We start from the raw sequence: 17045 nt of genomic DNA on the forward strand, positions 1-17045 counted from the left end.
TCTGAACTATAATTCAAATGTAAATTGTGCACCAATGCAATCAAAGTCCTAGCCTAATCAGATTGATTAGATACAAGAAGTAATTACACTATTCTACACTCTACTATTCTGTAAGGCATGCTGGCCAATGTACTTCAAGGCTGGCAGAAAGAATGGAAGGACACTGAGCCAAAAAAATCAACCCATGATTAGTATACATTAGGCATCACTTGTGCAGAAAAGCAAACTAAAAAAATAATACAGGGAGTGCAGAATTATTAGGCAAATGAGTATTTTGACCACATCATCCTCTTTATGCATGTTGTCTTACTCCAAGCTGTATAGGCTCGAAAGCCTACTACCAATTAAGCATATTAGGTGATGTGCATCTCTGTAATGAGAAGGGGTGTGGTCTAATGACATCAACACCCTGTATCAGGTGTGCATAATTATTAGGCAACTTCCTTTCCTTTGGCAAAATGGGTCAAAAGAAGGACTTGACAGGCTCAGAAAAGTCAAAAATAGTGAGATATCTTGCAGAGGGATGCAGCACTCTTAAAATTGCAAAGCTTCTGAAGCGTGATCATCGAACAATCAAGCGTTTCATTCAAAATAGTCAACAGGGTCGCAAGAAGCGTGTGGAGAAACCAAGGCGCAAAATAACTGCCCATGAACTGAGAAAAGTCAAGCGTGCAGCTGCCAAGATGCCACTTGCCACCAGTTTGGCCATATTTCAGAGCTGCAACATCACTGGAGTGCCCAAAAGCACAAGGTGTGCAATACTCAGAGACATGGCCAAGGTAAGAAAGGCTGAAAGACGACCACCACTGAACAAGACACACAAGCTGAAACGTCAAGACTGGGCCAAGAAATATCTCAAGACTGATTTTTCTAAGGTTTTATGGACTGATGAAATGAGAGTGAGTCTTGATGGGCCAGATGGATGGGCCCGTGGCTGGATTGGTAAAGGGCAGAGAGCTCCAGTCCGACTCAGACGCCAGCAAGGTGGAGGTGGAGTACTGGTTTGGGCTGGTATCATCAAAGATGAGCTTGTGGGGCCTTTTCGGGTTGAGGATGGAGTCAAGCTCAACTCCCAGTCCTACTGCCAGTTTCTGGAAGACACCTTCTTCAAGCAGTGGTACAGGAAGAAGTCTGCATCCTTCAAGAAAAACATGATTTTCATGCAGGACAATGCTCCATCACACGCGTCCAAGTACTCCACAGCGTGGCTGGCAAGAAAGGGTATAAAAGAAGGAAATCTAATGACATGGCCTCCTTGTTCACCTGATCTGAACCCCATTGAGAACCTGTGGTCCATCATCAAATGTGAGATTTACAAGGAGGGAAAACAGTACACCTCTCTGAACAGTGTCTGGGAGGCTGTGGTTGCTGCTGCACGCAATGTTGATGGTGAACAGATCAAAACACTGACAGAATCCATGGATGGCAGGCTTTTGAGTGTCCTTGCAAAGAAAGGTGGCTATATTGGTCACTGATTTGTTTTTGTTATGTTTTTGAATGTCAGAAATGTATATTTGTGAATGTTGAGATGTTATATTGGTTTCACTGGTAAAAATAAATAATTGAAATGGGTATATATTTGTTTTTTGTTAAGTTGCCTAATAATTATGCACAGTAATAGTCACCTGCACACACAGATATCCCCCTAAAATAGCTATAACTAAAAACAAACTAAAAACTACTTCCAAAAATATTCAGCTTTGATATTAATGAGTTTTTTGGGTTCATTGAGAACATGGTTGTTGTTCAATAATAAAATTAATCCTCAAAAATACAACTTGCCTAATAATTCTGCACTCCCTGTAGTGATAATTGGATTGTACCCAAAATGTGATAAGATCTATACATGGAATTGCACAAAACCTCTGGATGATCATTAATGGGTGGTGTTTGGTAACAATTCACATGCTAGTCCTAATACAAATTTAGAATAGAAAATCTTTAGCTCCGAGTATACATAGCTAAAGATTAAATCAGGTATCTAATAGGAATAGTTGGTATTCTACTTTGAAACTAATATTGGCTATTAATTAATAATCTCATGAATATAAATAAAGAATGGCTCAGAAACCTTTAAAGTACATATATGTGGCAATGATACAGATACAGAATATATACAAGTCCATAGATTGCCTCCAGGCAAGATGGATGGCATGTAAGTTGTAAACTAGAATGTACTGGTTTTCAAATAAACATTATGAATAATAAATACACCCAGAAACCTGTTCAGGAAAAAAGTTAAACAAATTTGTTGACACTTGCAAATATATGTTGTATCCAAGAAAGTAGTGTTTGAAATTGAAATTCAGCCAGTAACTGTTCTTTAATATAAAATTCTTGTTTGCAATATTTAGGGAACATAGTCTACAAAAATCAAACCAAGTTCTGTAGAATGTAACAGATCTTAAAAATGCATCCATTACCATTTACTGAATTGTAGAACATAAGACGTGTGCTTTTCACACTACTAGCACTGCCTACAGAACCACCGACATCCCATAATTCAATGAAATAGATCTTTTCTTCTGGAGTTCCTTCTTTGTAGTCATGAATCTGGTAACAAGAAACCACATAGCATAAATAAATTTAAAATAACAGTAAATTAAAACCAGTATTCCACTACATAATGAAGTAACTCTGTAGAACATAGTAAAGGTGGGCTAAGGAGAGAATTAGTTAGGTTCAGAATGAGTTTCTAAGAATGCAGCTTCTTTGGCCTATGCACGCTATACAGTAGAGTTGTTTTTTTTTCAAATGTAATGAAAGTAACAAGGTGAAATATTCCTAAATGGAAGAAAACAGAAAATAAGTATTTTCCTGAAGATACTTGCTGTATTATATGGCTGCCAGCAGTACAAGTGTCACCAGCTCAAGGTTGACTCAGCCTTCCATCCTTCAAAGGTTGGCAAAATGAGGACTCAGATTGTTGGGGCAATACACTATGTAAACCACTTAAAGTGGGTATAAAGCACTGTGAAGCAGTATATACATCTAAATGCTATTGCTATTGCTACTTTCTCTTATGAAAAAATCCAAACATGATTTTTATGGAGAATCAATTATCTGCATTTAGCTTTTATGGGGAGAGAATGTATACAAAATATCTGACACATCTATCAATATATGAGTGTATGTACACACAAAACATACACACAGACATATAGGCTACACAAATCATTTGGAAGAAACATTTAACTTTGGCAGTCCCTTTATTACCAATTTTGGTAAAAAAAGTTTAATTGCTTGAATACACAGATGAAGATGATCTGCAGGAATCCTCAAAATAGCTACACTAATTCTTCAGGAGGATGCAACCATTATGACATCAGTTAAGAGCCACAGTTTATTTACAGTCTGCTCAAATACATCCCAAATAGTTCATACGCATCTAATTCATTTTTGCATGCATGTTTATACTACAGATAAATTAAAAGTACCGTGTCAAAGTATAATAAGCAAACAAAGAATACACTATAAAAAATCTGCTCTATGGAAGAATTTCATGTTTATTCTTTCCTACTCCTTCTGCCTCCAGAACTCTACTCAACAATTCGCTTTGCAAGTTTTCTGTTTTCTGGTCAGAGAATGCTTCAAAAGGAAGCCTGGTTAGTAGTTATTCATTATTTGTCCCTAAGACAAATTCTGCATTCGGAAGCATTTTTTGAGATAAATATGGTTATATATGTCTTGGTAGCCAATCGGTATAAAACATCATATTTCAAAGAATTACCTGACCACTGTACTCTCTGTAAGAATTATAATGAGGATCACAGAATCAGAATATATTTGCTAAATTCTGGAAAGATAATTTTTCCTACTCTTTGGCCAATATTTTTTACTTTCATTCAATTCCTACCCCACTCACTTTATATATAGTACATGTACATCTATTTTACTAATTCTCATTGCATATTTTTGCAAAGATACAGAAGAAAACAGAATGTCAGTCTGCAATTCTATGAATATTTAAATGCCTCCTTTTAGGCCACCATATTTTAAGCTTAAACATGCATGGGATAAGCATATGTCTGTCATCCAACAAAAATTAGAAATTAAAATTAATTAAAAATAATAAATTAAAAAAGGAAAAAAACCCTCAAGGGGTAGACTCTATGGACCATTACGTCTTTTTCTGTGGTTTGTTTTCTGTTTCTATATTTCTGTACTTCTTTCCTTCTCACCTCCACCTCTGGCCCTGTTAGTTATCAATAAACTGTGAAACACTCTTACATTCCAGTTATTCTTTACCTCTGCAGTTAAATTTCAATAATTTTCTGTATGTAAAATATACTATTTCAAAGACAATATCACAAATTATCAGTATTATGTTTATACTTCCACATACACGGACATCAACAGAGCAGCCCACAGTCCAGGATGGATTTCCCAGCATCTGATTGTGACATAATAGGTGAACAAGTGATGATTTTCCCACACCTGTAACAAAGTAATAAAATAAACCTTCAAAAGTAATTAACATCTCTGTTGTCATTTTAGTTTTGCTATATAACTGAAATTAAATAGGAACAAACTATCCTAGATAGCTCTTTAGGGTCTCCTGCTTGAGCAGGGGGTTGGACTAGAACAGGAGTCCCCAACCCCCAGTCCGTGGACCAGTACCGGTCCATGGCATGCCAGCAACTGGTCCACAGAAACAACCAAAGCCCCACCCGTGGGATGCAGGCAACACACAAAACCATGAATTCTCTGGTCCACGGAAAAACCAGTCCCTGGTGCCCAAAAGGTTGGGGACCTCTTGACTAAATGACCTCCAAGATCCCTTCCAACTCTGTTATTTATGTTCTATGTGACAAGTGCAAAAATTAGATTCAGCATTGTACAAGCTGGATTTCCAGAAAATGATAGACTAGATTGCCTTATATCTTCAAATGATTGCAATCTGATCTTCCATGTCTGACATATTTATTAATAGCATTAGAGGAGTATGTCATAACTGATAGCAGACTGTAGGTAATTGTCTTATCTTGTATAAATCTAAATAAAGTTGGTTGTTAAACCCTGGACAAGTATCACAAAACCCAAGATCTATGTGGATTACGCTAGTAAGAGGACGCAGTGGCACAGTGGCTTATGTTGGAATTGCTGCCCAGAAATTTGCACTTTGGCAGTTCAAGCCTGGCTCCATAAGACCAAGTGAACTCCCAACGCTCGATCCCTAGCTCCTGCCCATTCAACAGTTTAAAAGCATGCAATATTGTGAGAAGTTAATGGGTACCACTCCAGTAGGAAAAACCTAGCTGTGTTCATGTATGCAGAGCAGAAGCCAGCACTGGACCTGGCCAGACGTGAGGCATCATGACACAAGGTGAGGCAAGAGCAGCAGAGGAGTCTGGAAAAGCCAGTAACCTGACTGCCATAGGTTAATTGATATAAAGCTACTTCACCCCTTGAAGTCCACCAAACAGTCCACCCCTTACAAGTGCCAAACAGAATGAACTAGCAATCTAGGTTGTCAGAATTAAATAAATTAAATAAACTGCTAAGTAAAAAAAAGTCTGTAATTGTACTCTATTTTCTTTTGTTGTGTTTCTTACAGATTGATTTGACTTAATATTTAAAACCAGAGAGTTGCTTGGAGGCGGGCGCCATATAAATTTAATATGTTATTTCTCTTCATAATCATAGTATTTTAGCAGTTCCTGCAGTGAGTAAGAGGCTGGATTGATTATTTCTGTGATCCCTTCCAACTCTGGGATTCTATATTGTTGGTAGTTTTAATAGGAATGAAAAAGACTAAATGAAATTTAATACAGACAAATGCAAAATTCTGTATTGCATTCAAGTATCAAATACACAGGCATAGAATGACATATGAAACCAATTACAGTAAGACAGACATGTCAAACACAAGGCCCGGGGGCCAGATCCGGCCCGCAAAGTGGTTTCATGTGGCCCGCAAAGCCATCCTGGAAACAGTGAGGGAATGGCCTCCACTGCCTTGGCCCTGGCCCAGAGACTCTCCTTCTGCCAGAGACCCTCAGATCTGTCCCACTCCTGTCCAGGCCCCCGTAGGCACCCTTGATGCGAACGATGTAGAGCTGCCCATGCCCACCCAGTAGGCCATACGCACTCTAGCCACGCCCACCCAGTAGGCCACGCCCACCCAGCCCATACCCACCCAGCCCCTTGAGGGCAACTGCAAAGTTGATGCGGCCCTCAATGAAATTGAGTTTGACACACCTGCAGTAAGATATCATAAATTCTATTTTGCTGAATGAGTTCAAGTGAAGGCTAAATAGCCATCCATTGGAAATGCTTTAATCTGGATTCTTGTACTGAGCAAGAGAATGGATTCAGTAGTAGAAATGGCTCTTCCCAACTCTGAGATTCTATTGCACCCAGCAGATATATTTTGAAATATCTTAATAGTTCTCCCCGTCCCAAAAATGGGGTGGGGGGCAGAGTACAAGAATACTTTTATTAAATTATATGCCCCTCATCTTGCCTAAAGGTGACTCTAAGAGACTAACCAATCATTAAAACACCAATAAAAATATTTGAACTTTAAAGCAATGGTCTCATTACATTTGATTTAAAATTGACAGATAGGGAGAGAGCAAAACGCACACGGGAAGGAGGTGGGGTCTTATCTTAGTCCATTAACCTACTGCAGAATGACGCGCAGGAATACCAACAGTTATTGCAAACACACTATACGCAAATATGTTCGTATGAAGGGCTAATGTTTCTGCAATTGCGCCTCTGTAGTATGTTATTAAATGAAACAAACAGGTCAACTAAGTGCGTTCGTAGAAATTTTTTTGAAATTCTTGTACCCTCGAGCGCTGTGGCCTCACTTACATACACAGCAGAGCATAGATCTAAAACTCTGATTCGACCAAACCGGTTGAGATTGGTGCGTTAAATAACCACTTTCTAAAAATCAAGAAAAAAAATAGCTGCATTGTCTGTTACACTGTTTCTTATTTTGTTTTGTAGAAATCACATTTTAAGTAGGAAAGTAATTCCAAATAACAGCCAATTTGGAGTCCTGCTACATTATTTTTGCCCCTTTCCACTAAAGCGGCAGAGTCTAGCTCTTCTTCGTGGAGGACGGCTGCGGTCGCTCCTCACGCCGTCACCCACTCACCTGAATCACCCAACACAAGAACCTTCACCCTTTCTAAGGCAGCCATTTATTTTTTTTCGTCAGAGGCAATTGCCAGAAGCAGCTACCGACGTAGGCCACCTCTCCACTTTCATTCTTCCTAAAAGAGACCAATCACAAATCGATTCCTACACGCGTATCTTCTATTGGCCGATCGTACACTCTTTTCATTTCAATTGGCCCCAAGAGCTGGGGGCAGGGGTCGGCAACCTCGGCTCTTTTATGACTCGTGGACTTCAACTCCCAGAATTCCTGAGCCAGCTATGCTGGCTCAGGAATTCTGGGAGTTGAAGTCCACGAGTCATAAAAGAGCCGAGGTTGCCGACCCCTGAGCTGGGGGGAAGCGGGGGGGGGGAAGGCAATCTTAACGAGGTAGGAAGTAGAACACCGAGTGTCGCACAGTAGTGACGTTTCACGACGGCCAGACTTTCGTTTGCAGCCGCCTCGAAGCAAACTTGTTTGTGAGGTTAGTGGCAACGTGTTCGGGAGCTTCGCATGTCAGTCAGACTCGTTGGGTGAGAGAGTCTTGATCTGCTTGTTTCCGAACGCGGAGGCGATTGTGAGTGAAAGGGAGCCGTCGTCCCTCCTGTCTCGTTTCACTGAGGTATTATTGGGCTTCGGATTGAATCCTCCATGTAACGCGGTCGTAGTAGCCCGCTTTCTGCAGGTTAGGGAGAAGGGCTCCATTGTGTACTTTCGGTTGGCAGCCTCGGGAGTCGAGTGCGTCTGCCTTAGCACAAACACGGATTATTCCGTTTCATTGATCATTGACTGAATAAATTTCCTGGTTGGTCATTCACCCACTTAACACAAGCAAAGGAAAAGGCCTGACTTTTCCTTTGGAAAGAAGTCTATTTTATATTTATATATTATATTTATTAAATTTTTATACCGCCCTTCTCCCGAAGGACTCAGGGCGGTGTACAGGGCAATAAATATTAAAAACGAAGTACAAAAGTTAAAAAAACAATTAAATATTATGCCCGATCTAAACAGTAATTAAAACCATGTTAAAAACCCAACCCTTAACCCATCAAACCAGGCCGGATTGCTCGAATAAATAAGTTTTTAGATCCCGCCGGAAGGAGCGAAGGTCGGGGGGGGCCACCCGGAGCTCGACCGGCAAGCGGTTCCACAGTATATAAGTGGTTGAAGCAAAATACTTCCACATCTTATAATCTTGCAATCTTTCAAAACCATTTTTTCCTCCCAGGCTGCGCGCAAAAGTCCAAGTGAATTTTGTTGAAAGATGCTTAGTGCAATGGCTCAGGCTACCGGATGTGGGCTACAAAAAGCTATCTAGTGGCCATCAGGAAGTTTGCAGTTCACATTAGGTAGACAGAGCAATAGTCCACATGTAATGCAACTGTTCACTTATTGGTCCTCTTAATGAAACATTAACTGCCTTACATGCTATATTAATTGATACAGTCTTGACAGACTTGTAGTGTACAGACTGGAAGACAGGAATACAATATTTTTTCTGCATGTATAAGTACAGTGAAGAAGGCAAGAAGATTAGAAATAATGCTATATATGCAGTTTTCTAATTTTGTTATTTATTATGGTTATAGTTAACTATAGTGGACATTGGATTTGACACTGCTAAGTGGAAGAAACCAAGAATTTGGATATATTTGTTTTGCAAGATAACAGCTATGACAGATCCAGACATTCTCACTGAGGTCCCAGCTTCTCTGAAACGCCTTGCTAAGTATGTAGTGCGTGGTTTTTATGGTACTGAACATGCTTTGGCCCTGGACATTCTAATTCGGAATACATGTGTAAAGGAAGAAGACATGTTGGAGCTTCTGAAGTTTGATCGGAAGCAGCTGCGAGCAATTCTCAACACACTTAAAGGTGACAAATTTATCAAATGCAGGATGAGAGTAGAGACAGCTGCAGATGGAAAGACCACCAGGCACAATTTCTACTTTATTAATTATCGTCTATTGGTCAATGTGGTGAAGTATAAGTTGGATCACATGAGAAGGAGGATTGAGACAGATGAAAGAGATTCCACCAACCGAGCCTCTTTCAGGTGTCCTATTTGTTCCAGTACCTTCACAGATTTAGAAGCAAATCAGTTGTTTGAACCTAATACAGGTAAGATACAAGAATTCTCCAAAGGGCTGAAATAATAATTTGCCATCTTATCTGGGAGAGTTGATTTGGGAATAGAAAAAGCCTATATACTGTGTTGTTCCAAGTGATTTTTTTTAAAAGGGCTGCAGAGTTTTTATGGCATTTGAGTTAGCTAAACATTAAGACTTTCTAGGAATGAAAATAACGGAAGTGTATTTATAATATAAATATTGGGAAAATATTAAGAGAGACATATTTCAGAAGCACATAACCAAGACATGGTCACAGTGCATATCATAGGCTTAGTAAACGTTGAGAACTGCACCAAAAAATGCATCTGGGAGAGAATGCTTCATTAGGACAGTCTAGTTGCAATCTTGCCCAAACATGTAAATGTATCATTATATCAGAGAGAAGTTTATTTATTTATCAGACTTATTCAGCTGCAAAACTGGAAAGATTCAAAACAGTTTATATTAAATACTCAGGAAAACAATCAGAATGCAAAAGGTATAAAAACTAAATGATGTAATGGGGAACTATATAAAAATTAATTTTGGTTTGTTCCAGTGAAAATGCTTGGCCGGAACCCAAAGGACCTTAGCCCTAGTGTTTTTAAAGTAGTGTAGTGCCAAATGGATCTTTGTAGGAATGATGTACCAGAGGGCAGAAATAGCATGCCTCTGGGATCATGCAAAACTGCATTTTTATCTGTAAAAGCTTTCTTGCCACGAGGCCATATGTCGGAGCATGTTGAGAACTGCCTGATAACAGATAACTGGACCACACCATAACCAGAACAGATATCCTCTCTTCCACCATATCCTTTGCACTTCATTCTCTGTCATGTTCACATCAGACTTCTATACAATTTTTTTCCTCCTATGTGTATACATTCATGAACGTGGAGGCCTGGCATAAGGGAGAAAACAACAGCTCTACTCACTCACACTAACTGCCTATTTTGTCCAGTATTTTGTGGCACTTTGGCCAACAAACTGCTAACAGGAAGCTCAGTAGCCTAGCCAGGAGAGCAGTGGCAGCTGCTACTGAAGGAACATTGTTTCTAATTCAGAAGATAAAACAGCTTTCAAGTCAGTTAGCTGCTCACTGACTGATCCTCCATGAATTTGTCCTGTCTTCTTTTAAGACCATAAATGGGTGGAGTCATCAGTTAAGTAAATTTATTTATTTATTTATTTATTTATTTGTTTGTTTTTATATACCGCCCTTCTCCCGGAGGACTCAGGGCGGTGTACAGAGCAATAAAGTGAGAATACAATAAAAATAAAAAAATTTAAAACCCAAATCCCTCAGGCCAGGCCGGCTTGTTGGAATAGATAAGTTTTTAGATCACGCCGGAAGGAGCGAAGGCCGGGGGCCATCCGGATTTCAGCTGGCAAGCGGTTCCAAAGGATTGGCGCACCCGCCGAGAACGCTCTCCCCCTGGGTGCCACCAGCCGACATTCTCTCACCGGTGGCACCCTGAGGAGGCCCTCTCTGTGGGAGCGCACAGGACGGAGGGATGTTGACGCTGGCAGCAGGTGCTCCCGTAGGTAATCCGGACCCATGTCATGTAGGGCTTTGTATGTCATCACCAGCACCTTGAATTTCACCCCTACCTTAAATGGTAGGTAAATACTTTTTGTCTTCTCTATGTTTTATTTTCTCCCTAAATAAAATGCATCTTTTCCATGATAATCTTGCTCCGCACAACTCATCAAATTAACAATTAGCATTTTATATTTCCTAATTTTTACTGATTTATTTTCTGTATAGGAATATTTCGCTGCACATTTTGTGAGACTGAAGTGGAAGAAGATGAATCTGCAATGCCTAAAAAGGATGCAAGGACTCTTGTAGCACGATTTAATGAACAAATCGAACCTATTTATGCATTGCTTCGTGAGACTGAGGATGTTAATTTAGCTTATGAATTACTTGAGCCTGAGCCTATGGAGATTCTTGCACTGAAACAGAGGTGGGCCGGAGCATTAATTTGTCTGAACATGATAGTCAAGTGTTGACAGTCTTCTCAAATTCTGTTTCTAAAAATATATGTCATTGGATATGGATGTTTATGATTTATCTAGGTATCTGCAGATGATAGCTGTGTAATTCTTGTATACTAAACACATTTGCCAGTATAAGTATCTGAGAAATTTTAATAAATCGGGTGTAATCATATGCACTCACAGAAAAAAAACGATATTTAACTGAGCTGGACTTCTAGCTAATACCTGGAATTATACCTTTAGATTTTATTTCAGATATATATAATAAGATTTCATGTTTTATTTTACTCTGTGGTTCATTTTACTGTGATTTTGATTTACACATATTTTTTTTCTTTTTCAGAATTGACAATTTTTTTATTCTTCCAAATACATGTTTATTATATAAGATAATAGAGTATTAAAGTACACTGAGATAGTTCAAATTTTAACATACAGAAAAAAGTTAATATTTTGTGAAGTTAAAAGAGTATTAAGGGCTTTTTAAAAAGAGTTCTTAGTATCTTAAAGACTGAAACATTTTCATTGCATATCTGAAATCTTATGCATATGTACCTGAGATTCAATTCCACTAATTACAGCAGTGCTTACTTCTGAATACATAGTTTCAATAAGCAATTAAGCAATAACACAATAGTGACATATTAATATTGACATACAACTGTAAGAGCAGTTTGACAGAATGAATTACTGAGAGTTGGTAGGCTCTTTGCTGAAAAATCTGTTAGGCTTTTTAAATAGGTATTCTGCAGTAAGCAGGAGTTCAATCAATAATTATGTTATCAATGACCAGCAAAATGTAAAAGAACAGAAACAGAGTGAAGTAAATAAATGCAATAATGTACTAACAACTAGCAAAATAAGTCACATAGTATAACATTTTACAATACAGTTGTTACCTGATTGGCAGTAAGCAGGGATTGGATTCAGTAACCAACAGGCCCCTTTGAACTTAAATATTCTGCTGTACTGATTCCATTTTATTTGGCACTGGCTATCCATTCTTCATTTTAGATCATCTATAGATTTGATAAAATCCCGCCTGCAGAATAGATAACTTATTGTCTATAGTACCACTCAAGATGCCTATTTCATTCTGTACCCTACCTGACTAATATTTTTTAGATTATGTTAAGTAAAAAAATAAATGGGAAGCTGTCACATTGCAGAACACCAGTGTTACTGGCTGTTCTCACTTAATGACCACTTATTATTGAATTTACAATGGTGCTGAACAAGTCTTCATACTTAGGATGGTTGCAGCATTTCCATGGTGACATGATTGCCATTTGCAACCTTCACTGCCGGTTTCCAAAAGGAAAATCTCTGGGCAAGCCAGCAGAGGATTACAAATGGTGACCACATGACAATTGTCCTCAGCAATGATATGGGGTTTGTTTAGCAATAGAAACTGGAAGTGCTGGAACTGTGTTGCTAAGTGGCATGATCATATTATTTTGCACTTTACAGATATGTCCCTTAGTGATTGAAATTCTGATTCCAGTTACCATCACAAAGTGCACTACCTGTATTTTTATTTCCAGGAGTGCATAGGTGGCTCCCAGAAACTTTTATAGAAAAGAAACATTGGAGATAGCTATAGTCATGTGTTTGTCTGGAGCTGTGCCTTTATTTGTACAATGCCCAGAGTTCCTCTATGAAGGAGATGGGTGGTTTCTAAATGTGATAAATCAAAAATAAGGTCAAAAGTGAGCTTATGGACAAAAATGCAATAAGTTTGAACTTTCATCTTTCCATTGTTCTAGAACTAATGGCATTTCTGCAATACAGTTGTAATAAGTGTATAAAGGTAAAGGTTCCCCCCACACGTGTCGTTTCCAACTCTAGGGGCCAGTGCTCATCTCTGTTTCAAAGCCAAAGAGCCAGCCAGCACTTGTCCGAGGACGTCTCCGTGGTCATGTGGCCGGCATGACTAGACGCCAAAGGCGCACGGAACGCTGTTACCTTCCCACTGTAGTGGTCCCTATTTTTCTACTTGCATTTTTACGTGCTTTCGAACTGCTAGGTTGGCAGAAGCTGGGACGAGTAACAGGCGCTCACTCTGTTACGCGGCACTCCAAACTGCTGACCTTCTGATCGACAAGCTCAGCGTCCTAACCCACTGAGCCACCGCATGTATACTGCTTTTTAAATCATTTAAAATGTGTATCATTGGTGGAGATTCTCTGTGTTATCCAGTTGAGAAGTCTTAATGACCTTTTACAATATTAGGTAAAACACTATGTATTAGCCTTTAAATTGTACTGTTATAAGAATTTTATTAAAATAATGTACAATATTTCTCTAATCCAAACATGTCTGTTTATGATTGTATGCAGCAAAGAACGAGCTGTTGGTGCATTGGGAAATAGTTTACCAAGTGGGCAGCACAGAGAAGCCTGGACAACAAAGGGTCCTTCTTATGGGGACATGTACACTCAGAATGTAATTATTAACATGGAAGATCAAGAAGACACACATCAGCCAGCAAATGAAGGGAAGCTACCCAGAGAGAGACCAGTCTGGCTGCGGGAAAGCACAGTGCAAGGTGCTTATGATCCTAATGAGGTCACTGAAGGTAAGAAAGGCATAGGAGGGAAAAAAATTATAAAATCCAAAAGGGTGTAAATAGAGAAGCATGTACATTTTTTTAATCCCATTTATATCCCGCTCTTCTCCGAAGACTCAGGGCGGCTTACAATCTAAAGCACTAATCAATGTGCTTAGCAATAGCCCTCATTCTATGTATATGCCTGCTTATTAGGGCTTTCACCCCCCCAAGCGGCATTATTACAAAGTCAGCTTGATTGCCCCCAACAATCTGGGTCCTCATTTTACCTACCTCGGAAGGATGGAAGGCTGAGTCAACCTTGAGCCTGGTGGGATGCGAACCTGCACTAATTGCAGGCAGCTGGTGTTACTTAAGGAGGCATTAGCCCACTGCGCCACAGAGGTTGGGGAGGGAATACACCTCTGGAAATACAGGTGTTGTAGACCTCATCACTTAGCCCATCTCAGAAGCATCTGATCAAGAGCCTTGGATTAGAGAAAATAAAAGATGCATTGTTTATAATTTTGCTTATGTACATTTATATTTACATAAACTCATGTTTCCATATACTCATTATCACCTCAATACTTAATAGGTAGAACTTAAATTTAAAATATTGTACAATTAATATTTTTTCTATTACTCCATTTCTGCTTTTGTTATCATGTTATTTGTACTCAGTGCATTGTAGTAATTAACCCTAACCCTTATTGATGTTTTAAATTTTAGGCATTTTTTAAATCCAATCCAATCTTTATTAAGGTCATTGTCCAGAATAAGATTGTGGGATAATGTCACCAAAAAGAAACATAGGGGAACTAAAAAGGGAAAATCTAAAATGAATTATAAAAATCTAGAATATGTAAAAGCTAAATAAATTAAAAATATATATTTAAAGTTAGAATCTAAAAAGAAGAGGTAACATTAGATGGGTGTAGGGGAGCATTAGTTTTTGGACTTTGTCAAGATATAAAGCGTCTTAATATGACTTATTAGGTGCACACTGAATCTACAATCCTGAGTCCCAACCACAAAACACACATCATTATTTGATTGCATAGTACCTAGCAACATTGTCTGTTTGTGGCAGGGTCAGCATCTGAATACTGTCGTGTCCAAAATGAATATAATTATTTAAATACTTTCTTGCAGGTGGTCAAGACATAACCATGTCACATGAAGGTGAAGCGGGACAGGCAGCCCGAGATAACAATGAAGAGGTAATGCGTGCTCTGCTCATCCATGAAAAGAAAACCTCTTCTGCCTCTACAGCTGTGATGGGAGGAATTGCTCCTTTATCTGCCACAAATGCCAGCGATTCTGAGAGCGAGACCAGTGAATCGGATGAGGACTCCCTTCCTTGTGCAGCCCCTGCTCCGACGGCACTTTGTGGGCTGACAGATGACAATGATGAGGATGAGTTTGAGGTAGTGACCGAAGACCCCATTGTTATGGTGGCGGGACATCCATTTTCTTACAGCCAAGTAAACCAGCGGCCAGAGCTTGTAACACAGATGACTCTGGAGGAGAAAGAGCAATATATAGCTATGGGCCAGCGCATGTTTGAGGATATGTTTGATTAACTTCTTCTACCTGAGCAGCAGTGATAGATGATCTTCAACTGGAAATTCTGAAAAAGCAAAATATTGAATTAGAACCAAACAGAGGAGTCAAAGATCAGAATGAAGGGAGGGAGCTGCCGCAGATGCAAGAAAGTGTGAGAAACCTGCATTCAATCCAGCTATGTTCTCTCTCTCATATTTGCACATGTGCACACACCGCTGTGTTTAGTCTACAAGTTTTCCATTGCATTATACTTTGGGGGGGGGGTTGCCTGGAAAATATGAATGCTCTTTTGATGGCTTATTTTTCTTCCTTGAAAAAAAGGATTGTACTATAGAAGGCATTAATCTTTAGTTTACTCTGAAAATAACTGCTTGTATCATATAGTTGAAAGAACTTACTGCCTTGCAAGCATGGTGACTATATGGGCTTCTTATTTCCGATAGGCTGAGAAGCTAAATGCTTGCCTGCCATATATCTTTGGTGAGGGTGGGCAGAAAGAGAACCTGTGGTTGAAGAGAGAATAAATACAATCATGTTAAATCAGTGAGTGTTGGTGACTACAGTGTACTCTTTTTTTTCTGCAGAAGGCATTCTGAAGATAGGAGTTATTGTTAAAGGACAAAAAAAAACATAATCCAGACACTGCAATGTTTCAAATTTATCTGCCTTTTAAAAAATGCATATTAGTGAATGACTCTTCTTTGCTTAGTAGATTTAAAAAAATATTTAACACTTTCATCTGCAGTGCTAAAATTTCCAAGGAGGTGACTTTGTTAAAATATAACTTGAATCTAATTTTCTTATCTTTTGCAGAAGTGGTGTTATACATCCCATTTTTGGATGGTTAGCTTGATTGAATCAAGCTTCACAGTTTCCAGAAAGACTAGTCCAAAAATGTGGATTGTGTGTCTTTACACATTACATAATCCATGAGGACAAGGCAAAAATAAAAAGTTGCCTCTTAACAAACAAGAATAATGTGGAAAGCAGAATGTTGCCTTGGATCAAACCTGAACTCTATCCGGTAAAATATATGTTCATGACTAGGAACTACCATCCAAATAAATTGTGGGGAAAGCAATATATTATTCTAATAGAAATCTAAACAGCTTTAGCATTTTTTAAAAAATATGCAGACTTTAGATGACACTATAGAGCATGACAGAGTCTATTTTAATATTTCAGTGATATCTTCATAAATTCAGTTTTGAGATATTTAACTTTCTACAACACATTTTTTTAAAAAAACAATCATTGTGCATTTCTTCTTTGGAATAGTGGTAGACTATAGTTAAAAAATTGTATTTCAAAGCTCCAGCATTTATTGCATATTCCATTTTTATATATCAGTATTGTACAAGTTAACAGGCTTGCAAATTGAAAAGCTAATGACCACGTGTGTTGCCTTTTCTAACTTTCAGATATTTTGAGTCAAATTTTGTTCTACTTTAAAATAAAAATAAAATAATGTGATGCTTCCATTAAGGACTGTTGTTTTTAGATTACAAATAAGCATTTTAAACAGCTGGTTTTATTTTACTTTACTAATATTAATTGAAGAATTACTGAAATATATGAAGCTGTTCCCACAAAATGCTTGTCTGTCCATCACAATGTCCTTGTCCTACAAAAGTAATTCTTGCATTCAAATACCATTGTGAATGCAAATCTTCTGGAGAATTTGACCATGATGTATTGT

The 17045-nt window shown here is 38.6% G+C and overlaps 2 protein-coding genes across 2 annotated transcripts in view; one reads left to right on the forward strand and one right to left on the reverse strand.

Annotated features, from left to right (window-relative positions):
- Positions 1 to 7222, reverse strand: part of RABL3 (RAB, member of RAS oncogene family like 3) — a 29431-nt gene extending 22209 nt beyond the window's left edge. Inside the window, exons 1-3 of the mRNA XM_083355842.1 lie at positions 7112 to 7222; positions 4346 to 4437; positions 2424 to 2553 (exon numbers count right to left, since the gene is read on the reverse strand). Of these exons, the coding sequence (XP_083211968.1) occupies positions 2424 to 2553; positions 4346 to 4437; positions 7112 to 7157 (268 nt within the window). The 5' untranslated portion in view covers positions 7158 to 7222. The remainder of the gene's footprint in view (positions 1 to 2423; positions 2554 to 4345; positions 4438 to 7111) is intronic.
- A 337-nt stretch (positions 7223 to 7559) lies between these two features.
- GTF2E1 (general transcription factor IIE subunit 1) lies at positions 7560 to 16817 on the forward strand. The gene is made up of 5 exons (XM_083351627.1): positions 7560 to 7733; positions 8704 to 9235; positions 10994 to 11195; positions 13569 to 13807; positions 14933 to 16817. The coding sequence occupies exons 2-5, from the start codon at positions 8788 to 8790 to the stop codon at positions 15361 to 15363; spliced, it is 1320 nt and encodes a 439-aa protein (XP_083207753.1). The 5' UTR covers positions 7560 to 7733; positions 8704 to 8787; the 3' UTR covers positions 15364 to 16817.
- The last annotated feature ends 228 nt before the right edge of the window (positions 16818 to 17045 follow it).

This window comes from Vipera ursinii, assembly GCF_947247035.1.
Source record: "Vipera ursinii genome assembly, chromosome: 2".
NCBI lineage: Eukaryota > Metazoa > Chordata > Lepidosauria > Squamata > Viperidae > Vipera > Vipera ursinii.